At 42.1% G+C, this 24,929-nt stretch overlaps 1 protein-coding gene across 1 annotated transcript; it reads left to right on the forward strand.

Annotated features, from left to right (window-relative positions):
* The first annotated feature begins 3,171 nt into the window (after nucleotides 1-3,171).
* Nucleotides 3,172-22,165, forward strand: SAYSD1 (SAYSVFN motif domain containing 1). Its single transcript, XM_036766068.1, has 2 exons — nucleotides 3,172-3,381; nucleotides 20,320-22,165. Exons 1-2 carry the CDS (start codon nucleotides 3,223-3,225, stop codon nucleotides 20,653-20,655), a joined length of 495 nt encoding a protein of 164 aa, XP_036621963.1. The 5' UTR covers nucleotides 3,172-3,222; the 3' UTR covers nucleotides 20,656-22,165.
* Nucleotides 22,166-24,929: the final 2,764 nt, after the last annotated feature.

Genomic DNA, 24,929 nt, shown 5'->3' on the forward strand with positions numbered 1-24,929 from the left:
ATGTAGTAAAAATATGTATATATACATATATATGTAGTAAAAATATGTGTGTGTGTGTGTGTGTGTGTATATATATATATATATATATATATAGTACTACACCCAGCCCAACATGACATCACTGTCCTGATATCCAGACTGGCAATGGTCCTACTTCCCAACCTCTGCTATTCTTGTAACAGCTGCAACCTGGTAGTTTGATTCATCAGCAAGCATTTCACAGCTCTGTTAGGTGCCAACATGCTCCACAAACAACCATATGTAGTGGATGGCATTAACAAAATTCCTCCACTGGTCCAGACTCCTGAAGGTGCATGTAACTGTTGACTATCCAGTCCTGTTCTTTCTAGGCCCTAGAGCACTTGGCCAGACCCATGGTTACTGCAGGAATTTGTAAAGATGAAGACCTTTTCTATCCCTCAAGGCTCTTTCAAATCTAACCCGTACCACTTGGAGCTCAACCCAGTTGGAGGAGGTCTTTCCAAGAACAAGGTATCCTCTTGTTACCAGATTAGTGGCTCCTGAAATCCAGTTGCTTGTGTCTTACGAAGGGTGAAAGTCATTGGTAAACCAAGCAAGATGGCATTTCTCATAATGTCAGGTAATTTTATATTTGTTTTTTTGGTGGGGGAAGGGAGCAATCTTGGGCTAGCAGAGGAGAGGGAGTTTCCAAGGCCTGAAGTGGAAGCTTCAGTCTTTGGTATAATTGCCACAGGTTTGTGGAGAATATTACTAACACAAAAGCAATTGGGGCAAAGGTGATTTTGAATGTACCATCTCCATTTAACAGTATAAGCCTCTTGTGCCTAACTCATATCCACTGCGCCATCTAGCTGCCCTTTACTCCTTTTTAATAAGTCAACCACAGAGGTAGAGAAAAAAGCATTGGTTTGGTATTGTTACCCTTTAGCACTCATCCTGGGCCTGGGCTACCTGGTGTACAACATTGATGAGGTCAGAAGAAGCTATACTGATGGGCATGATGACTTGTTCATCCCCCTGTAGTTCACTGCAAGCAACCACCAAATGACATCTGCCTTCCTCACAATCCACGCGGGGTTATTTAAGGGGAATTGGTTTCATTCTCCTGTCTTATGGCTCAGATGGAGAGAAACTTCTAGGTTGGAGGTTTTCCACAGGAGAAGGCCTGTCACTTGCCATGCCAATATGATATCAGAGCTTCTTTCATTTGCTCTGTTAGCTAATGATTATTCCCTTTTTTTGTTTTTGTTTTTAACAGTTTACAAGCAATGGTTAGGAGCGAACCTGACTCAGGTTGGTATGGTTAGTTCAAGTTTCATGCCGGAACAAAATGAAGAACTCCTAGGTCATTCATCAGTTAACAACTTAGCCATATCATAAAAAGAATATTCAAAACAAGGATACAATTATCTTGGGCAGTTATGTTCCCCCTTGTCGCTATATGGAAACTCTGGTCAGCAGGGTAGGATGTGGTGACTCCTGTGGCCTTGGAACATCTCCAAAGTCTGAAGGACCCCAGTTCACATGGTGGGCCAGATAATTATGGCCAGAGGCTACCAGGAAGCAGCATCAAGGCAGGTGTCTTAGCCCCCTGACCCAACCAAGTTTCAGGGACAACTTTTTTACCTTTGGGGGAAAACTAGCCAAACTCATGTCATGGGGGGAGAGGTGAATCCTAGTAGATAGTGGTCCTATTACACCATTTGGTCTAGATTTTTTCCCGGTTCCATAAATCAAAGTCCTGCTCCTCTGCTACATAAAATGTTGATGACCCTCTTTATGGAAGAGATTGGGGTTAGCGCAAACTTGGGTGTATGCTCTATCTCCATTAGGCCAAATGCTAAGAAGATACACACACACATACACACACACACACACACACACACATATATACATAAATATATGTGTATGTGTATATTTGTATATACATATCTGTGTCTGTATGTATAGATAGATAGATAGACAGTGTGTGTGTGTGTGTGTGTGTGTGTGTATAAAATATCTTGGTCTGAAGCCACAAAAATAGCCTCTTTCTTTGCAGGGGGAGGTATATATACGTATGTGTGTATATGTATATGTATATGTATATGTATATGTATATGTATATGTACGCACATATATACACATACATGTACATATATACATGTGTACATGTATACATATACGTGTGTGTGTATCTACCCCTGCAAAGAAAGAGATTGCCTTTTGTGGCTTCAGAGCGAGATCTGTGGGCCAAGTCAAATGATTATTTTTGAGATTAATCAACAAGTATTTATTAAGCATTTACTATGTATCAGACACTAAATTAAATGATGGGGATATAATTAAAAATTAAAAAATAGTCCCTGGCCTCAAGGAGCTGAAATTCAAATGGGAGATGGGGGGTGTACTCCTACTTTTTATTTTCTATTACTTTTGGTATGTGTGGAAAAGTAGAAGTTAGTTAACATATGCATGGAACATCACAGTCTTGATGTGCTATCATTAAGTTTCATAACTGGCTGCACGAATCCAGGAAATAAACTACATTTAGTAGCACAGGCAGCTACAATCCAAAATCACTCCAGCTGATGGAAAGACCTTATTCTCGTCTAGGTCCAGAATGGGGGCAGGGTGTGAAATCCATAGTCTCCACTTAATGGAACAAACTCGTTATGAGCCATGGGACCATGGGCAAGTTAATTTTACGCTCTTGGTCTCCATTTCCAAAGCTGTATGATGCGGGGTTTAGCTAAGATGATCCCTGGGGTCCCTTCCAATTCTAACATTGTATATTCTGCGAATTCCGTGAAGATTTATTTTAAATTCTATCTCAGGAGACAGAAGCCTGCCATCTTGAAGCTTACAGTCTAAAAGACAACCATGGCATGGAGCATAGTCAGTTCTATATGAAGGTGGTATTTGGTTTGGGAATTACAGGTCTAGATCTCAAGATCTCTGGAAGGATCGGGCTTCGATCTCACGTCCTTTGACTGGACATGCTGTACATATCTGGAGGTACCACGTGACCTTTAAAAGCCTGGCTCAGAATTCCTGCGAGCCTACGGCTTCCTAGTGCTCCCCTTCTGCGCATGCGCACGACTGCCAACGCGCCCGAAAGTTGTTACAGTGAGTCGGCGCGGAGGGTGGAAAAAGGGGGGGGGGGGGTCTAGAGTAGGTGGCGCGCGTGCACGACGCCCAAGCGAGGTCACGAGGTCACAAGGAGGCCGCTCTCGTTGGCCTGACGAGGGTCTGCGCTCCATGGAGCAACGATTAGCGGCGTTCCGGGCAACCCGGAAGCGAGCCGAGCTAGAGGGAGGGCCCAGCACCTCGGGGAGGTGCGGAAAAGCACCGGGAGAGGACGTGGCAGCGCCCCCAACGCCGTCCCAGGCGCAGGAGGCCCCGGGCGGCAGAGCCAAGGTGAGACAGGGACACTACAGAGGGAAGCCCCGCCCTCCTCCCTCAATGAGGACCAACATAAGCTCCGCCCTCGGGGGGGGGGTGACTCCGACCCTTCCTTGTGATTGGTGTAGACGTCCCCGCCCCTGTCCCGATGATGCTGCCACGTTAACTTGGAAGAAAGGAGCAGGTCTGTCCTGCTGCAGCTGGTGACTGTAGGAAGGCCAGGTCCCGATCTCCCCTTCCGTGCAGATCCACTTGGTGCTGGACCTTGCCACCATCAGCCCCCGGCTGTGCATTCAGCATTGGGCATCGAAGTCACTCCTCTTTACCACTTCTTTATAGGCAGGGCATCCACCCCGATGCTAAAGAACAGAGAGGGAACTGGGGCTTGGGGAGAAAGCACCTTGGGGGTTTTTCCCCTTCCGGGCACATTGTCGTGTTTAGGATTCGTTTGAAACGGCATTCTGACCACTTTTAGGGTGCTCGGCTTAAAAATGTGTGAGTTGCAAACTCAGCCAGTGGAAGATGATAAAATAGTGTCGTTAAAGGAACTAATGGGGCAGCCAAGTGGTACAGTGGAGGGAGCAGGGGGCCTGGGGTCAGGAAAGCCTGAGTTCAAATTTGGCATTAGACCCTTCCCAGCAGTGGGACCCTGGGCAAATCACTTAACCTTCTGTGTGCCACAGTTTCCTCGTCTGTAAAATGGGGATAATTATAGCACCTGCCTCCCAGGATTGTCCTGAGGGCCAAATGATAATCATTGTAAAGCAGTTAGCACAGTGCCCGTCACATAATAAGCTTCATATAAATGTTAGCTGTTACTATTATTAGACTTTATTTGATCCTGGTTGGAGACAAATCCATTTCAAAATGCCCAGAGTTGGGAAGGATCTTAAGCACTCTTACCCAGCCCCCTCATTGTGGAAAAAAAACCTGAATCTCCAAGAGGTTATATGATTTACCTGTGGTCACACGGTTAATAAGTAAATGGCAGAGCCAGCATTCTAACCAAGGTCTGCTCATAACAAGGCTATTGTTTCTTCCAAAATAATCTGCTTAAGAGACAGGATTTAGATATTCCGAAACTCTTCACTGTCAAGGAATAGCCAGTGAATTCTGTGTGTTTCTATGACTTTTAAGCCAAAATTAGTGTTTTTGTGACAGCAAGGGGGGGGGTGGAAATCCAATGTTTTGAATTAATATATCAGCATTTTATTTAATAATGTATTTTATAACACTCTAAACTTGACAAAGCAGTTTTCTTCACAACCACCCTACAGAGTATAGGTAAGTATAACCATCACTCCCTGCACCCCTCCCCCTATCACCCAAGGTGAAGTCTCCTTGAAAGTCAATTACATAATACCACCAGTGTTGTGGATGGACTTGGAGTCAAACCATTCCATTGATGTTCTCTATTAGTAAATATTTATTAGGCATCTACTATGTGCCAGGCACTGTGCTAAATTCTGGGCTTACAAAAAGAGGCAAAACGCAGTCCCTGCCCCTCAAGGACCTTACAGTCTAATGGGTGAGACGATACGCAAACATATACAAAGTAAGTTATATACAGGATAAATAGGAGATAATTAACAGAGGGAATAACAGATAAATAACAGAGGTCCTGGAATTAATAGGGGTTGGGGAAAGCTTCCTGTAGCAGGTGGGATTTTAGTTGGGATTTAAAGGAAACCAAGAGTGTTCCAAGCATGAGGGGAAGCCAGAGAAAATGCCTGGAGCCGAGAGATGTGGAATATCTTGTTCATGAAACAGCCAGCAGGCCAGTGTCACTGGATCGAAGAGTTTGTGTTGGGGAGTATGGTATAAGAAGACTGGAAAGGAGGGAGCAGACTGGGTTACAAAGGGTTTTGAATGCCAAGCAGAGGATTATTTGATCCCAGAGGTGAAAGAAAGTTTATTGGAGGGGTTGAGGGTGACATGGTCAGACCTGCCCTTTTAGAGCTCAGTGGAGGATGGATTGGAGTAAGGAGAGAGTTGAGGCAGGCTGACCCTCGAGCCAGGCATGAGATGATGAGGGCCTGCATTGGAGTGGTGGCAGTGTCAGAGGAAAGAAGGTGAAATTGACAGGCCTTAACAGATTGGACATGGACTAGGGTAGCAGGGTGAGAAATAGTGAGGAGTGGAGAGATGACACCTAGGTTATGAGCCTGAGAGACAGGGAGGATGGTGTTGACCTCTACAGTAATAGAGAAGGTAGGGGGTGGGAGGGTTTTGGGGAAAGATAATGAGTTTAGTTTTGGACATATTGAGTTTAAAATGTCTCCTGGACTTCCAGTTGGAGATGTCTAAAGGCAGTTATGGGCAGCTAGCTGTTAAAGTGGATAGAGTGCTGGGCAGGAGTCAGGAAGACTCACCTTCCCGAGTTCAAATCTGGCCTCAAACACTTACTAGCTGTGTGATCTTGGGCAAGTCACTTAAATGCTTGCCTCAGTTTCCTCATCTGTAAAATGAGCTGGAGGAGGAAATGGCAAACCACTCCAGTATCCTTGCCAAGAAAACTCCAACGTGACCCAAATGGGGTCACAAAGAGTTGGACACAACTGAAAATGCCTAAGCAAACACCAATTGGAGAGGTGAGATCAGAGGTCAGTGGAGAGTTTGGGGCAGGAAAAGTAGATTTGACTATCATCAGTATAGAGATATTGATTAAATCCATGGGAGCTGATAAGATCACCAAGTGAAGTCCTGTTGAGGGGTAAGATAAAGGGGGCCCAGGACAGAACCCTGAGGGACACCTATGGTGAGAGGACATGATCTGGATGAGGATCCAGCAAAGGAGACCGAGGAGGAATGAAAATCAATAGCAAACATTATTGCTGAAAAATAAGGAAGTATGATGTTTTATATTCAGAAGAACTTAAGGTTTGAGAGCTGGCTGCTTCTCCCCCTCACATTTTAGTAAGGCCTAAAAATTTGTTTTTTTAAAAACATTGAGGGACAAATGTACATTTTCCCTTTGTCTTTTAACAGTGTTTTCCATAGTGTTAAACACACTTAGTATTGTAAAACATCTGATTTTAGGGAAATAGATTTTTTTTTTTGTCAAGGAGAACTTGAAGGAGCATTATTTAGTTTTTGATTGAGTGTGACGTTTCAGAGTACTGCTTGTTCTAAGTGAAATACAGAAAGTAGCAAAAAAAGGTTTAGCAGGGAACGGTCAAAACAATCTATTTTCCTCTTATGTGTTGTTTTTTAATTTTCTTTTGTGAAGTTTATTGTCGATTAGAGCTCTTTTTAGCAAACGATTGCTTATAATTTCCTGAGTAATTTTGTTCCTGCACCAAACTTTTAATAGCACAATCAGTTCCTTGGCTGTGTGTCTGTCTTGTCGCCAAAGGATTATGAGATCATTGAGTCAGACAGATATAGAGACCCAACTCTGAAAAAGCCTCCATTATTAAAAACCCAAATACTGATAGTGTGACATAAGAAGCAGTGGAAAACGCTAGCTATCAAGTTGGTCATTATTAGTGCTGCATTTTCATAAGGGAATCTGTTCCTAATTCCTTTTCAGTGACTTATCATTTGCTCTGGTGTGAAAATTCTCATTTAAATCTTTTTTCCCCTAATTTACAATCCATCTCTATTTTGCAATTCCCATAGAACACTGTAGCTTGTCATAGATTTCCTGAGCCTTCCTTTTGTAATTACTTCTTTTCAGTTAGCTATTGATACAAAGCATTCTACATTACTTTTTTTTAAAGTATGTCCTAGATTATGTGAAGCAAAATTAGACTTAACAAAAGTAAAGCATTATTTCTCTCAGCGACAAGGCTAGCTATGTAGGTGAAAAAACATGCAGTTTTATTCTTTGCAGCTTCAGAAAGCAGAGAATATAGAACTATCTTGAAAAACCTTGGGGTAGGAAAGTTATTAAATGTTTCATTGAGATTGAATATCATCTGTCTTTAAAATTGCAGGAAGGGTGACTTAAGGTTTTTCTTTTAATTTTTCCTGTTCCTAGAATTATCTTGGACTTATAGATCATCAATATTATTTATTTATTATTGTAATTTATCACCTACCTTTTTTAACACTAAAAGCGTAATTTTTATTGTGTTTCCTTTTGGCTTACGTAGTGATGTATTTGGTCACATTTGCTATGGGTTAGGGCCCTATACTGTATGCTCCCTACCTTTGAGAGACTTACAATCTACTTGTGGAAAACAACATAAAAAAGTAAATAACACTACAAAGTAGCAAATAAATAACAGAACAGCACCTTCATTAACATGTACAGGAGCTCCCTCAGCTTCCTTTCTCTCCTGGGGACTCACTGATTCCTGAAAGTCTTCATCCCCAACCTCCTGTTGTTGCCAACAGCATGTTCTTTTTTCCTTAGTCTACCATCACAGGACACAGGAAGGGGGAGGCATGTATACACTGTTACCTCCCCTGAGGCCAGCAAACCCTCATCCCCTGCTTCTTTAATCCCTGTGATTCAATTTCCCCCTACTGAGGCCAGACTCCCTTTCCTCTATTTCCATTTCTCATATTCTAATACCTCTCCAGTTCAGTCCTTTCCCCTAGCCAGTCTTTGTTCTCTTCTTCCTCCTTGTTCCACTGTGCTCTTTGGACCACTGCTTCTCTCTCCCCTCTCACCACTCCCTTCCCCCGTCTTTAGATATCTTCTTTATATCTTTCCTTCTTCTTGAACTTAATAGACATTAGTCCATCTCTGGGATGCACTTCATGCCTGGCTGTGAGGTGAGCTAAAACACCTGTGTTGCTTCTTCTCTCATACCCCTTACAGATTAGTCCAAGAGAAAGAGAGAGATTCCTCATTCCCCACAGCCACTTCCAGGATATTTGCATGCTGCCATCTTTCTTCAATGAACCCTCTTACTCCCAGCCTTTGTTGAGATAATCTGTTAACCACCAGGCCATAATCTTTCTTTTCTCAAGAAAGTCTCTACTTGCAATACATCTTTCCTTTCTACGTTAACTCCAGCTCTTATATACTTTAATGGTCCATTAAACACCCTGACCTCCTACTTCATTAACTTTCTCAACTACTATAACCTGCATCTTCACCTCAGCCACCCCAATGGAGAGGTCATTGTTACCCTCAAACTGTGCCACCTCCAGTATCTTGAACTCTTATATTTCCCTCTCTGATCGTAATTTTCTGTTTGTTCATTTCTCCCTAATCCTCATGCCAAACCTGTTCTTTATTCTTATTGTGATTTCTGCAAGCCTCCCTGGTCTCCCCGTTCATCATCCTTCCAGCCTCATTGTGTTCCCTTCACAGTCATGACTCAGCGTAACCATTTCAGCCATTCGTTTTTCTCCACTCCTGAACCGTTTGCCCCCTTTCGTTGTTTGTAGCCTGCTAGTCCTTAACTCTGAATCACCCCAACCTTCCCCACTCCTTTTCCCACATTACTGAATACAGTAGAAACCATACAGTTATGCTGATTAGGTCCATTACAAGCTCATGGTATCTAATTTCAGCTGGTGCCTAACAGCTGCATAGCAATCCCTTTATCCTTCCCTGATTCACTTTCCTTTTTTAAGGATTTTGTGGCTGCCTTTGTGGTCTTTTTACACCATAGGTACTTCCCCAAAAAACCCTCTCACCTCTCTCCTCACCCCCCCAAACATTCCGTTATTGTGAAGAAAGATTGACATGGTGATCACATTTGATGATGTGTGTAGTGTTGTCCATCCCCCCTCCACTGAATGTGCTTCGTGTTCCATCCTTCGAAGTAGCTGGCTGTTGCATTTAATGTGATTTCTTATGTCTTTTTGTACCTTTGGTTTGTATTACTGTAGCCATTGTGTGTGTTGTTCTGGCTCTGCTTTCCCTCAGTATCAGTCCATGTGGGTCTGGGTTCTTTGCTGGTTCTCCTCGTTTCTCCAAATTCCTCGCTTTGTCATTGTTCACTTTAGGTTTACCACAATTTGTTCCTCTCTTTCCCAGCTGTTTCCAGCACTTTGCTGCTACAAAAGTTCTTCAATGATTGAACCTTTCTTTCAGTCTTTTACCTCCTCTGGTTATATACCTAGTAAATAGAATCACAGGGTTAAAAGATGGGAACAGTTTAGTGACCTCTCCTGCAGACCTCCTAAGTTGTCTTGGGCTGAATAAATATCTTCCTCCGACCTTTTGTCAGCTCTACTGCTCTAAAATTTGACTTGAGGCATTATTTAAAAGTTGTTGGGGAGGGGAATGTTGGGAGAGTTCTACTACCTTGGCTCTTCCATCACCAGTGATCTCTTAATTGCCAAATCCGGTCTTTTCTCACTCTTCTTCCTTCTTGGCCTATCTACTGCATTTGTCACCACTGCTCACCCTCCTCTCCTGGATCCTTTCTCTTCTGTAGGTATGTTCATGACACTGTCTCTTAGTTTTCCTCCTGCCTGCCTGACTTCGTTCTTTTCTTCCTTTTCTTGTTTATCATCAATATCACACCCCTTGATTGTGGTTGTACCCCAAGTCTCTGTCCTAGACTCCCTGCTTTCTCCATACTCTCTGTGTGTGACTTCCTTAGTCCTATGGGTTTAATTATCATCTCCATACAGTTGGCTTTCAGATCTGTATTTCCATCTGGGCCGGTTTATTTGTCCAGCTCTATGACCTGTATATCCTGAGAGTGCTGTGGAGGCAGAGCTTGCTTGATGGGCCTTCCCTTGGGCTCAGGGCCTGCTTGCTCATAGAGGAAAGGAACAAGAGCTGGGGTGGGGGGAGGGGGTCTGCCTTGGCCTTGGATCTCTTCCTAGCTCTGGCCTTCAGACTGCTGAACAAGGCCAAAACTGGCACCTGGGCTCCTTCTGACTCCTCCCTCCTCAGGCCCGTCTTTTCCCTGAGCTTAATTAAGTCCGGTATCACCAGTTGCCTACTGGACATTTCAAACTGGATATTGCAAATATATTTCAAACTTGACTTGCCTAAAACAGAACTCCTTTCTCTTTCCCCTAAAGTTCTGGGTTTCTGTTGAAGACACCACCATCCTTCCAGTCTCTGAGGTTTGTAACCTCCTCGTTGTTCTTGACTCCCCAGCCTAGCCAGTTGCATCTACTCCTTCTCTCTACTCCTACAGCCATCATCATAGTTCAGGCCCCTGTCACATCTTATCTAGATATTACAACAGCCTCCTCATTGACCTTCCTGCCATAAGACCCATCTCATTCCAGTCTGTCCTCCATAAAGCAGCCAGAATGATTTTCCTCAAGTGCAGATCTCACTGTGTCACCTTCTCGTTCAGTCGACTTCAGTAACTCCCTATTGTCTCTAGGATAAAACAGAACTTTATCTTTCTGGCTTTATTATATCATATATATTACTCTTCCCCACCCTCCCACTCTGCCCACCAGCCAAACTGACTTTTTCTCTGCTCATCACAGCTAGTGCATCATCTCTTGTCTCTTCCATCCCTGGAGTGCATGCCCTTCTGAGCTCTTCCTCAGAGAACCTTTCTTTTTCTTCCACATACAGCTCAGGCACCACATCCTACCTTTCCTGATCCACTTAACTGCTGTCATCTTCCCTAACTACCTTGTAATTAATTGCTTTGTATTTATTTGCATTTATTTTCTTTATAAATTTATTTGGTATGTACTTACCTATGTACTTGTCTCTCCCATTAGAATATAAGCTTCTTAAAAATAGGGGCTGCTTCTTTTGTATTTGTATCTTCATCACCTAGTACAGTAATATCTGGCACATAGTAGGTGCTTATTAATAAATGCTCCTCAGTTGAGTAATTTTGTTTCCTGAAAAGTTTTTGTTCACTCGAAAAAAAATACCACGTAGTTTGTTCAGTTTCAACTGTTCTCACCTTGAAAAAATTTATCTTTCATTACTTTCCATATTTGAAAACAACCCACAAAGTTCTTTTTGATTTTCATCTTGCCGATTCTTAGAAATTTATTTTTCAGATGAAACCTACTTCATTTTAATCTTTTGCCTTGACAGAATTTTTCATTGAATCGAGTATAATATAAAGTATTGGTAAGAACTTTCTTAGACACTAACAATTGGTTGGCCTTTTCTTTCCTGGAATATGTTCTTTAAGGCCAGTATTTTGAAATAGGAATTTTTTTCTGTCTCCTGTCTCATTCACAAGTAAAGCAACAGTATAGCTTTAATCTTAGTAAAAGAGCAGTTACTTTCAGATTGCCTGAAGGTATTCTAAGGATACTTTTCATACTTAATGTTTCTCTAGAGAAGTTTCACTTTTTGAACATATTTTAGTGCCATAGATTTAGAGCCAGAAAGGACATTAGAGGACTATGGCAACCTTTTGGTGTCCTCTAGTAGAAAATTCTACCCTTTTGGTCTGGAAGCTAAAGTTGCATCTTGATTTAGGGGTGATAATGGTGGTCGTTTTGGATGTTGTGCAGTGTGTTTTGACTTAGAGGTTTGATAAGTAAGAGTAGCAACCTCCTGACCGGTCATTTTGTGTTTCCCTATTATAGGAACTGCAAATGGCACATGACAAGATCTATGTATCAGTTCAGCTGGTTGTCTAACAGTAGCAAAAGATGTAACACAAGTGAGGGATCCAAGCCTTATCGTGATCACTTATTTCACAACCATATTAGAGGCCATATGTTTACTTAACTAAGGGAGTAAAGTCCTGTCTCTGAACTTTTAAATTTAGCTCACCACCTACATGTCAAAAACTGTTTGGATGATTGGTATACAAGACATATTGAGAATTTATGTAATGGGTTCCACCATTTACAGAGTGCAAAACATTCAGAAAAATAGGCTTAGAAACAATAATGATGTTTACCAAAGAGCACCTGCTACAAGTGACAAAACAGTCTGCTACATATTGAGAGTTTCACTGCATGAATGAACACATATGACCGTGTCCCAGCTTGCCCTGCCACACAGCATATTAACCAAGTTTTGAAGTAGTATATGAGAGTAAGCCAAGCAATGACTTTTCACTGTCCCCACCCCCCAATTCCCCTTCAACCAAACCACACTTAACTGCTTCCTAATATTGCACAATTTATAGCAAAATTAGCATCACTCAATAACAGTGGGTGATAAAGAAATTCCATTTCCATTTTGAGTTTAGCAGAAAAATTACTACGAAAGAAATTTCCATTTGACAAAATATGTATTGTGTTATATTGTGTTTACCTCTCTGTGCACATGTATTTTCCTAATAGAATGTAAGCTCCTTGAGGGCAAGAACTGTCTTATTTTGTATTTGACTTGGTATTTGCAACATCTATCACATATACTTAAATGGATCTGTAATAATCTCATTGGGGTGGATTATTTCCTCCAATGAAGCAGGCTGCAACTCTTGTCTGCCCATTCTATTCTTGTCTGTATCTTAGAATAAGTTTGCCCCAATGTGATGGGGACCTTCTTGCTTCTTTCTGATATTGTTGGGATGTCACTGGAACACACAGACTTTCCATTAATCATCCTTTGCTCCTGCCATATGGCTTGATGATCACCTTTATAGGTGACCTGTGCAAAGCAGAGTTTCAGGAAAGATTATCTGACTGCAGTCAAAGATTGAAGACAGAGAGACCAGTCCTTGAAACAGGAAACGAGGGCCTTGCGGTAGTAATAGGAAATGAAATTGGACCAATGGGAGAGCCATTGTGAAGAAAGAATCACTAGGACTTGATGACTGATTAAATGTGTGAGGAGAGAGAAAGGCTGCTGCCAAGGCTTTGAGTGGGATGACTGGAAAAATATTGACAAAAATGGACATGTTTGGAGGAAGAGAACTGGTTTTAGGGGAAGGATGTTATGTTTGGTCATGAACATTTGTTTGAGATAAAGGCAGGCCATCCAGGTAGATGTTAGCAAACTATGCATTTCAAGATAGCTAAACAGCTCACCTTTATATAGTGCCTTAAAGTGTAATACTCCCTCATACCTTGGGAAGTAGGTAGTACAGGTATTGATGCCATTTTATAGATGATAAAACTGAAGGTCAGAGAGAACTTGTCGAGGGTAGGACAACTAATCATTGTCAGAGCTAGGACTTGAACCCAAGTCCTTCTGACCTCAAGTCACCAAGTAGTTGGTGCAGTGGTTAGACATCTGGATTTGGAGTCAAGAAGAGCTGGGTTCCATTCATCTCTGATAGATATGGCTCTGTTACCCTGGGCCAGTTACATAACCTCCTAGTTCCACAGGCAACTCTCTAAGACTTAAGCCGCAGGACAGTTACTGATCTGTTATTCTGATAAGAGGGAATTTTCTTACCAGGAGAAAATAACTAATCTAATTAATACTATTACTAATTACACACCAGCTCCACATCCTCTCCTTTCCACTTCCCCCAGCAAAACAAAACTGTTTCAACTATCTTTTCAAACTTGCCAGTTTCTGTTCAGGACAGTTTATGCTCCCATTCAACTAGATTTATAACCTCACAGTGATTTTGACCTCTATTCACTGCCAAATTCCTAGAAAAAAAATCACCTATACTCCTTTTATTTTCTTAGCATCTAGTCATCTCTCAGTCCCTTGTAGTCTGACTTTGAACTCTACCATTTGAGTGAAACTTTTCTCACCTAGGTTACCATTTTTCTCTTAACTGCTAGATCTAATGGCCTTTTTCTCCATCATTTTCCTTGGCCTCTCTGCAGCTTTGGATGCTGTTGACCGCCCCTTTCTCCTGAATACTCTCTCTTCATCTTACTTCCATGACACGGCTCTCTTCTGATTCTCTTCCTTGTTAGTGGTCTTCAGTCCACTTTAGTGGACCATTATCCATCTGTTCCCCACCCCCTTAGAGCAGGTATCCCCTAGGCCTCACTCTTGGGTACACTTCTTTAAGGTGTCTCTTGGTGATTTCATTTGCTGCCAGAAGTTCAAATATCATTTCTAGGAAGATGAATCTCAAATCTGTGTTTCCAGTCCTACATCATTAGCTATTGGCTAGACATCTATCAGCTAGAGATCTCATCCTGGATGTTTCACACCCCTCTCAAACTAGACATTTCCAAAGTGAACTTCATTATCTTCCCAGTCCAAACCTGCTTGTTCTCTAAACTCTCCTTACTTTCATCGAAGGCACAATCATCCTCTCCACAAACTAGGTTCAAAAAGTTTGGGGTTATTATCTTAGACTCTATTCTTTCTTGTACACCCCTTCTCCCCACATCCAGTTAGCTGCCAAATCTTGTCTTTACTACATACACATCCCCTTGATCATCTAGAACGTTCTCTCCACTCATGTTCAGTTCCTTACCATCTCTCTCAGACAACTGTAATAGTCTTTGAATGTTTCTCCCTTCTTCTAATCTCTTACCTCTCCAATCCATCCTCCACCCAGTGACCAAAATAAATCTTCCTCAGTCACAGGTCTGACCATGATGCTTTCATTCACTGACTTTCGCTGGCTCCTTCCTACATTCCCTGGGATAAAATACAAACTCTTCAACTTGACTTTTAAAACCTGGCACACATATGCCATCTTGGAGTGGGGGGGGGAGGGTAGAAGTGGGGAGAAAATAATAAAAAAAAATTCTTCCTAAAACCTGGCACACTCTGACTACAACTTAACCTTTTCCGACTTGTGTCATGTAATGTGAGTTTTTAGAACGCTACATTCTAGCCAGCCTACTACCAAATTTTCTAACTTTGTTACACCATTTTCCATTGATACGCACTCAAAGAAGCTAGTCCTTCTCACCTCAACCTCCCCAAACTGCTATCTCCTTCCAGGGGGCAATGTAAGTGTCTTCCCTTATCCCTTTCCCTACCCCAGTTTGCCTCACCTTTGTTAGAGCTCTCCTCCTCTTCACTTCACCTTGTACATCCTTAATTGGGTTTAACATTTGTGTGAGAGAGAGCACGGCCTAATCCTAAAGAACTAGCCTTGGAATTAGGAAGATCTGGCCTCTGATGCATTAACTTCTTTGTTTGACCACAAGCAAATCACTTAACCTCTCAGTATCTCCAGCAACTCTCTAAGACTAGAAGTAATCCACAAGTTGCTTGTCTGCATCAGTGAGTTCTTTGTACTCTGAACTCACAGGAATGGACTAAACAATATGCCAAACCCTTTTTTGTGTACATGTTGTAAACCTCCAGGAGCACGTAAAGGACCTTGGAATCAAGGTCTTTTTGTCTTTAAATTCCCAGTGCCTAGCTCAGCATTAATGTTTTTGTTTAATTAAATTTGAGAGTGAAGTTTTGGGGGAGAAATTGAGGCTGGATTATGAGTAGGATGTTAACCTCTTAGAATGGTTGAGTACTTAGAAGGAAAGAATGTGGGGGAAAAGAACAGCTCTTTGCTATCTCAAAAAGTAGTTATAAATTTGTGGTGTACATAGGGTCATGTGAAAGGAAGGTATAGGCTTCTTTTCTTTTTATGTTTCTCTTATGGTTCCCATCCTAAAGCTCAATTTTTACAATGCTTCAGGAAAACTAATCAAATCAACAAATACTTATTTAACCCATTATAATGATAGTGTACTTAGAAAAGTGTTTGCTGTTGGTAAATTGCTTTTACATCCCATGTAGTCCTCAGAGTGAGTTTGTGAGGTTGGTATGATATAACATTAAGGCAGAATTCATGATTTCAAAGAAAATCATGAATATGCGTGAATGGTTCAGAATCGCAGGATATAAGGAATTCTCTAAATGGAAGGCAGAGGAGTTAAAGCATTTATTCAAGCTCCACAGTAGCAGACCCATGGACCAGTGTCCCCAATTTGATATCTTGGCAAGAATCTTCCAAAACCAATATGCCCCTCTCACAATAGTGAACAGGAGGTTACAGAAAAAATGTTATGACAGCAAGCCAAGCCATACTGGTGCTTCCCCCCAATGCTAGGGCCCTCCAGTAAGAAGATTATCCACTGGCTTCAAGCCCTTGCTCAACACTCTCCAGTCTGCACTAGGGTCAGTCCTGTTTCAGTAGCGCCTGCTGCCGCTGCTGCCACCACTTCTGCTGCCACCGCCGCTTCCCCTTTCTCCTGCCTCCACTATGTCTCAATCTCCAAGTTGTGTTCTCTCCTTTATATATAGTCACCAGACATCATCCCATCAACTAGAATGTCATCTGAGCAACCAGAACTCAGGTGCCTACCATTGGCTCCGGTCTTAGCCACTCCCCCTAGGACCCTGAGAACCTCCCCCCCACCCCCCACCCCACCAAGCCTATTCAAATGGGCCCAAAAGATCTTCTCATTTACTGATTGCCTTTACATATGCACATCTTGATAGTAATGCATTATCCATCATTGAAGATTTTGTGTGTGAATATAAATGCATCCCTCAATTGATTGTCCATCCATGTTCAGAGGCAGCTAGATGATGCAGTGAATAGAGTGTTGGGCCTGGAGTCAGGAAGATTTGAATCAAATCTGGCCTCAGACACTTACAAGCTGTGTGACCTCAAGCAAGTCACTTAATGGCTGCTTGCCTCAGTTTCCCCATCTGTGAGATGGGAATAATAGTATCACCCATCTCCCAGAGTTGTTGTGGGGATCAAATGAGATAACTTTTGAAAAGGGTGTAGCACAGTGCCTGGTACATAGTATCAATCAATAAATACTTATTAAGTACCTACAGTATGCCTGGCACTATGCTAAGCCCTGGGGATAGAAAAAAAGGCAAACGACAGTCCCTGCCTTGAAGGAACTTATACTCCAATGGGGGAGACAGCATGCCGATAATATATACAAAAGTACATACAAAGTAAGCTACATACAGAATACAGAATAAATAGGAGAGGATTAACAGGGGGTAATTAGAATTAAGAGGGGTTGGGAAATGTTTCCTGTAGAAGGCAGGATTTTAGATGGGACTTAAAGGAAGTCAGGGAGGGCAGTAGTCAGAATGCAGGAGAGAGGGTTCCAGGCATGGGGACAGCTGGAGAAAATGCCCAGAGACAAGAGAATAGTGTCCTGTTTGTGGAACATCCAGGAAGCCAGTGTCACTGGATCAAAGAGTAGATGTCCAGGAATGAGGTGTAAGAAAAAGAAAACTGGAAAGGCAGGAGGGGACTGGGTTTTGGAGGGCTTTGAAAGCCAAACAGAGCAGGTTTTTTTTGTTGTTGTTTGTTTGTTTTATATCCTGGGGGTAATAAGAAGCCTCTGGTTTATTGCTAAGACCTGCACTTTAGGAAAATTACTCTAGTGGCTGAATGGAAGAGGAGTTGATTGGAGTGGGGAGAAACTTGAGGGAGACAGACCTACTGGTAAGCCATTTGTAAGGGTAAGCAAAGTGGATTTTTATTAGTATTTTTTGGAGTTTGGTTTTCCAGGATCCATGGCCATAACAATCTCTTGTCCCTAGGTGTTAGATATAAGTTCTCTGGTTCAAACCATCTCCACCACGACCTGTGTAGACTGTAAGGGCCAGGTATCACCTGTTTAGATTGTTAAGGTCAGGACCCTGGAGGGCTGGAGTGTAAGTACAAAGCTAGGTGGGCACTGTTCAGTGAGTGGGGAACCTTCAGGGTTGAAATGCACAAGCTAGGATGTTGTATGTGCCCTGATTGGCCCCGTCAAGGCTCGGGGGGAATCTGTTTGCCTCAACTGGCCTCCATTGAGGCTTGAGGGGATTTAGGGGAATGCACAAGTTGTGCCTGTCTCGACTGGCCCCAGCTAGATGAAGGGGGAGTTGCCCCGCCCCCCAGCCTTCTTGCTGACCCCTGCAAAAAGAGTGATTAGGGAATGCTGGAGGAATTGGTGCTTAGCAACTCTTGTGAGAAGGTTAGATAGAATAAAGTCTGCCTTGTTTAATTGTTAACCCCTTTGAACCTTTATCAAAGCAGATCAAAGAACCTGTGCTAGCTGGCCATCCTGAGTGTGCTAGTGCTTGCTAATACATCATTGTAATAATCCAGTTAGGAGGTGATGAGGACCTGTACCAGAGTGGTGGCCGTGTCAGAGGAGAGAAGGGCCATATTGGAGCTGGCCTTGGCAACAGCTTGGATATGGGGGTGGGGAATGGGAATGAGAGAGGAACACAGGATGATGACTTCTTGGTTCCAAGCCTGAGGGACTGAGAGGATGTTGCCCTCTGCAGTAATAGGAAAGGAGTACAGGGTGGGGATGGAGTATTAGGGGTAAGATTATGAGTTTTGTTTTGGACCCATTGAGTTTAAGATGTCTACTGGACATGTGAGATGATCTAGAGGAGGATCCAGCAAAGGAGACAGAGGAGAACCAGGAGAGAATGGTGTTCTGAAAACTCGATGAGAGAGTGAGCAGTGGTACTAAAGGCTACAGAGAGGCCAAGGAGAATGAGGATGGAGAAAAGGCCATTGATTTAGCAACTAAGAAATCATTGATGACTTTGAGAAGATCAGAAGCCAGGGTTAAGGGAGTGAGAGAAGAGAAAGTGCAGGCACCTATTGTAAATGATCTTTTTGAGGAGTTTAGCTATAAGGGGAAGAAGAGATATAGGAAGATATTTAGCAGGGACAGAAGGATCAAGTGAGGGTTTTTTCAGGATGGGGAAAATATGATCATGTTTGTGTGGTGTTATTCAGTTTTGACTGACTCTTTGTGACCCTGTGGATGGGTCCATGGGGTTTTCCTTGCAAAGATACTGGGATGGTTTGTCATTTCCTTCTCCAGTGGATTAAGACAAACAGAGCTTAAGTGGCTTGCCCAGGGTCATACAGAGCTAGTAAGTGTCTGAGGCTGTATTTGAACTCAGATCTCCCTGACTCAAGGCCCAGTGCTCTTTCCACTAAGCCACCTAGCTACCTGGCTGGTCTTGTTTGTAGGCAGTAAGAAATATCTATATGGGATGGAATGGGATCACTTGAACAAGTAGAGGGGTTAGCCTTCCTATGGGATGGGGTGAAAGAAGAAATAATGGCAGAAGGCATCTGAGGTCTAAGATAAGGAAGAGGGGAGAAGAGCGAGCTCACAGTGAATGGCTTCAATTTTTACCTATAAAATATGAAACAAGGTTCTTTGCTGGGAGTGGGAGGAGGGGGAGCCATGGGAAGTTTGAGGAGAGAAATGAAAAGGTTTGGAAGAGCCACTGTGGAGAGTGGAATGGTGAGTTGATGAGGGAGGTACAGAAGGATTGCCTAGAAGCAATAGGGGCCCAGTTGAGGTTGAATAACATAAATTTGTAGTGGCCCCATTCAGAACATTGTGTGATTTTTCTCCACCATCTTTCAGCAGCACATGTGTAGGAGCAAATGAGATGAATGGTGGAAGTGATTCAAGGCTGAGAGTTGTCTGGGCATCATCAGTGCTTATGATGAAAGGGCTTAGGGATTCAAGAAAGGGCAGGGTAGAATTGAATTGGTTCACTAAGAGATCAAGATAGGGAGAAGAAGAGAAAGTGGCTAATGCAGGGGAGATGACCTGGGAGAAAACTGAGGGATGAAGGGATTGGAGGTCATGGTGCAGAAGATAAGTAGGGTTTGGTAAGGGAAGGCAGAGGGAGAGGTGAAAAGCCAAAAGATTATGATCGCAGAAGGGAATTTCAGAATTCTTGACCATAGAGATGGTACATTTGTGGGTCATGTCAAGGTCAAGGATATGACAACTTTTCTGTGTGGTGGGAAGTGTAATCCATGGGAGGTGAGTAGGTTGAGGGACTGAGTGGTTAAGGTATTTGTGGGAGAATCAGCATGTATGTTGAAGCCCCCTAGTATGAGGGTAGGAGTTGGCAAGAAGAGGAAAGTTCTGAGCCAGACAGCAAACTCATTGAGAAAGGAAGGGGAGTGACGGAGGCAGTAGCTATAAATAGTAGGCACAATACAACTACTAGTTATTGTGATGATAATGATAACATAAGGTTTTATTGGGTCCCATCCCACTAATGCTGATCAATTTTGATTCAACTAAAAAGAACTTATAAGTAGCAGACCTGAGCTCTTTGAAGTTGATTATTTTAGAGGCTAGGATGAGGAAAGAGAAACCAGTGAGCCAGCAACCTTTGGAAAGAAATAACAACTGCCATTTTGGTTTTTGTTTGTCAGCTCCATTACCCTTGATTCTTATTTCTGTTTGATTATTTCCTAGGAACCATTTCAGACTCAAGGAAGTCCACTACAGAATCCAGCAGCTACTTCTCCATCACGATGGGACCAGTCCTTCCTTACTAATGTTACATTCTTGAAAGTGGCTCTTTGGTTGGTCTTACTGGGACTGTTTGTAGAACTAGAATTTGGCCTGGTTTATTTTGTTCTGTCCTTGTTTTATTGGATGTATGTCGGCACCCGTGGCCCTGGAGAAAAGAAGAAAGGAGAAAAGAGTGCTTACTCTGTTTTCAACCCCGGCTGCAAACCCATCCAAGGAACCCTGACGGCAGAACAGTTTGAGCGAGAATTACAGTTTCATCCTCTGGCTGGGAGATAGTCCTTGTTCTCCTCAGTTTTCTGCCACTTTGATGTTTTTGGATTACCTAGCCCCCCAAGCCTGGATTGGAATCGATATACAGATACACTAGGGGGTGGTCCTTTGTCCATGACTGTCAACTTTTTGTTCTCCGACCTCTGTTCTCTTGTCTTTCAGTCCATCTCTCCTTTTCCGCTTCTGCTGCTGTAGCACCAACGTCTTTGTTCGCATTTCCATCTTTAAATTTTCTTTTGGTTTTTTTTTCCAAGTCACTAAAATCCAATACTGCAGTTGATCTGGTGCCATTTCCAAAAAATTAAATCTTCAATAAAGACTTATTCCAGTATTTACGCAGACCAATTTTAGAGGGACAGGATGGGAGTTGCATTGTAGTGTAAAGTATTTAACTAAATTGAAGTAATGATTCACTCCTTCACATGAAGTGCTTCACATTAAAAATCTTATCAGTCTGACAGTAAATTCACATTTTCAGTGCTGTTAGACTCTTAGGCATCTTTTAAATATTTCATCCTCAAAGAGAAGGTGAAAATTGTATTTTGCTTTTCTATTACTAATGGTATTGAAGATCATAGAATGTTACATATGGATGGGACCTAAGGAATTGTCTGGAGACCAGTGGTTCTCAAACTTTTTGGCCTTCGGACCCCTTTTACTGTCCTAAAAATGATTGGGGGCCCTCCAAAGAACTTTCATTTATGTGGATTATATCTATCAGTATTTACCATGTTAGAAATTAAAGTGTCTTAGTATTATTCTGAAAATAGTTTTGATCTTGTGGACCCCCTGAAAAATTCTCATGTCACACTTTGAGAACCTCAGATCTAGTTAACCCATTTATTTTATAAACAGGGAAACTGAGGCCCAAAGAGGGAACATGATTTCTTCTGGGTCATAAATAGAGGCAGAAACAAGATCTTCTGATTTTAAGACCATTGTTTTTTCTGCTATGGCACACTCTATTAGATCATGGCCAAGTCACTTCCCCATCTGTGCATCAATTTTCACACATCGTAAAAAGAAGGGAATAGATGGTCTCTTTAGCAATTACCCGCCATGCCAGGCACAGCTACCCTTCACCTGTAACTATCTTTCCTTCTATTCTTCCTCTATCACTTGGGAAAAGGAGGAAGAGAAGAGAGAAGAGTGCTGGTGGCATGTGGTGGGGAGCAATGGAGGCATGTCAATATTGGTCAGTGTTATAAAGGGTTATTAAATTGTAGCGTGTATGCACAAGGTAGCCCTGGAAGCAGCATTCCAGACTCACTGGACATGTGGCCTCAGGGACTGTGATACAGGCTTCCTGGGCTAGTCCTGGTTTGCTGTAGTCTTTGGAACAAATGATCACTTCATCTCTTTGCCTTCGTTAATACTGGTAATATTTTCTTTCATGATGGAAACAGCAATATCTTTTTTCATGATGCCTCCTTTTTTGCAATATTAGTTTAAATACTGTGATATATACCAGTCTTGGTTTATGGGATTCCTACTAAGTAAAAAATTTTAAATAATTCCTTTCTCTGGGTCGTATTTGTAAGTGAGAAGAATCTGCCTGTTTATCAGTCCTATCCCTTTCAAATGAGGATGCTGGATTATATGTCTTCCAAATCTAATTCCTATGATCTTAGTAAAAATTTAGAAATTTTTTCAAACCAAGGACTCAAGAAATTAAAGACACCTTCAATCTCTAGGTCCAATAATTAACTCATACTTTAATATTTTAAGGAAACCTGATTTTAGTCATGTGGGTATTCCCTCTGCAATGTAAATCCCCTTAGTACTTAATTTGAGGAGTTATGGCATCTAAAATAAAGGCATCTAGTGGCCAACATTAAATTGATAAGCCTCTTCACACTTAGGTGGTCCACAGATGACATGTGTTCAGTTCATCATTAGTCCATACACATGAAACCCTTAGAGTCAGTAAGATCTGCTGTACCTTGTAATCAGCTGGGATAGTCTTTAAGGACCAATGGTCACTCTCATGGCATGACAAGCCATTGGAATAGATGCCATTGACTCATACAGGATATAAAAGGATTTTTATTTGAAATGTTATTATGTAACATAGGCCAGTTGTAAATTTTTATTTTTTTCATTATTATTGCTTTTTATTTACTGCAATAAAGTCTCAGCCAACTTGCTTATTAAGAAAAGCATTTTCCTGGTTGACTGCGTTTTCTGGAGGATAACTTAACATCCCTCTTCATTGCAAACCTTGTTGAAAATCATTTGTAAGATGAATTAGACCTCTTTTTTTGCCTCAAAGTAGAGAATGATAAACAAAATTGAATCTCAGGGCTTAGTTTCGTCTGTTAAAATGAGGGGGTGTTGTTAGATCTCCAAGAGGTTCCTTCTGGCTTAACCTTGTGATCCTCCCAGTGTTAAGGGTTAAGGAATAGTGCTCAATGCCACAGATACAAAAGATGTATGAAACAAAGAGGGGGATAAACTTACTCTAGAATTTTTACTTGTTTAAAAAAATTCCCGAGGGTGTGTGCGTGTGTGTGTGTGTGTGTGTGCGTGTGTGTGTGTGAGAGAGAGATTTGCCATTTTCTCTTAAATACAGGGAGTTCAATGGAAGCTCATATCCTGGTTGGTGATGTAATATACTTGAAAGTAATTTTACTTGCATTTTTAAAAAAACATAGGATCATAGATAGTTACTGTCTTACCATTTTATGGATGCAGAAACTATGGCCCAGGGAGGTTGTGACTTGAAGTTACACAGCTAGAGTCAGAGACAGGATGTGAGCCCAATCCTCTGACATCAGAGGTAGGCCTTTTTTTGCTGTAACATGCTGTCTCCTAAATTATTGAATTCAGATTTTTCTCTAAGTCACATTTAGTCTGGGTGAGTTTTGATTGCATTTTAATAGCTCCAATAATCATTCTAAAAAGGGTAGTGTGTAGTACATTGATGATTGTGCCACAGTAGTGTTTCTTCCCACTTGCCGCCCACCCGAGTCCCTTCTAGAATTAGGCCATTCTTTAACTGGGTAGATTCTAGCCCAACTTTATGAGATCTTGTGAAAATGATTTCTCACTTGTCCCTGCTCACCAATTCCCAGAGGTTGTATTTGTAATGGTGCTATTAACTGCCAGGGGAGTTTGGGAGCATAAACAAATTAAATGCCTGGCAGGGGGGAATGAAAAGGACAGCATGTATTTTCTGTTCTTACCAGACCATTAAACTTTAGTGAAGCCTTGATTAGTTGAATTTGCAGGGACCTACTAGATCCCAGGAATTTCCACTTAAGGCTTGATCATTAGGACAATGAGTCTAGAAAGCCACTTCCATTAATGGCCCTTATCTACTGTCTTCAGGGGAAGCTTAAAGCCTTGGAGATGTACCTGGTCAATTTGGTAGGAAAGGAAACATCTGCCTGAACCCTCCATGCTGTTACATAATGCCTATTCTTAGGATTGTGAATGCATGTATACTGGAAGCTCCTCTTCGAGGCGGCCCCCTGACTCATCCCCACTCTCCATTTGACAGGACCAAATTTAAGCTCCCCTAGACTAAAGACAAGTCATCTGATTTTTAGTGATCTCTAGAGAAGATTTCAACATCTTCCCTCTGTTGTCAATCTAACTTAAATCCCCCATACTGAATTAAGCTCATTTCCTCTTGTTCCAGTCACAGTGGAGAATGGTCATTGTACTCTATGAGAGTACTTCATAACTAGAAATCATCATTAACCACGTCCACCCAGCCCTTATTTTTCAGGCTTAATGATCCTGGTTCCATTAACCTTCCCATGTAGGATTGAGTTTACAAATTAGAGCACAGTGATCGACTTTTGGGTGCTTCCATTTCCATCCCCAGCTGTACCTACTCTGTAGGAACCACTGCTAAAGGTGAGGGGGTTCAGGATCTGGCTTGGGTTGATTATGAGGATGGATGAGGAAGGTGACCCATCAGTGGCAATACAGTTCACTCCTCTTCTATTTTTGGTACCCCCAGGTCTAAGAAGGGGAGCTTATGCTTATAATACAAATATAAGAAAGCAAATATTTATTAAAGTGCTCATTGTATGCAGAGCACACTGGACTTTGGTTTGTATGTGGAGATCATTGCACACAGGAAGTGTTCTATAAATACTTATTGGCTGATCATTTTGTTGAAAGAGCATTCTCTTAGCTGTAGGAGAATATCCAATCGGCAAACTACAAGAAATGGCCCAGGTGGCATGGGGTATACCACACAAAAATTATGTGTGCTTTTCACTACAGAAGGCCTGGCAGTCCCTGGGGAAGCAGCAGAGAAAAGGCAT

This window comes from Trichosurus vulpecula, chromosome 7 (assembly GCF_011100635.1).
Source record: "Trichosurus vulpecula isolate mTriVul1 chromosome 7, mTriVul1.pri, whole genome shotgun sequence".
NCBI lineage: Eukaryota > Metazoa > Chordata > Mammalia > Diprotodontia > Phalangeridae > Trichosurus > Trichosurus vulpecula.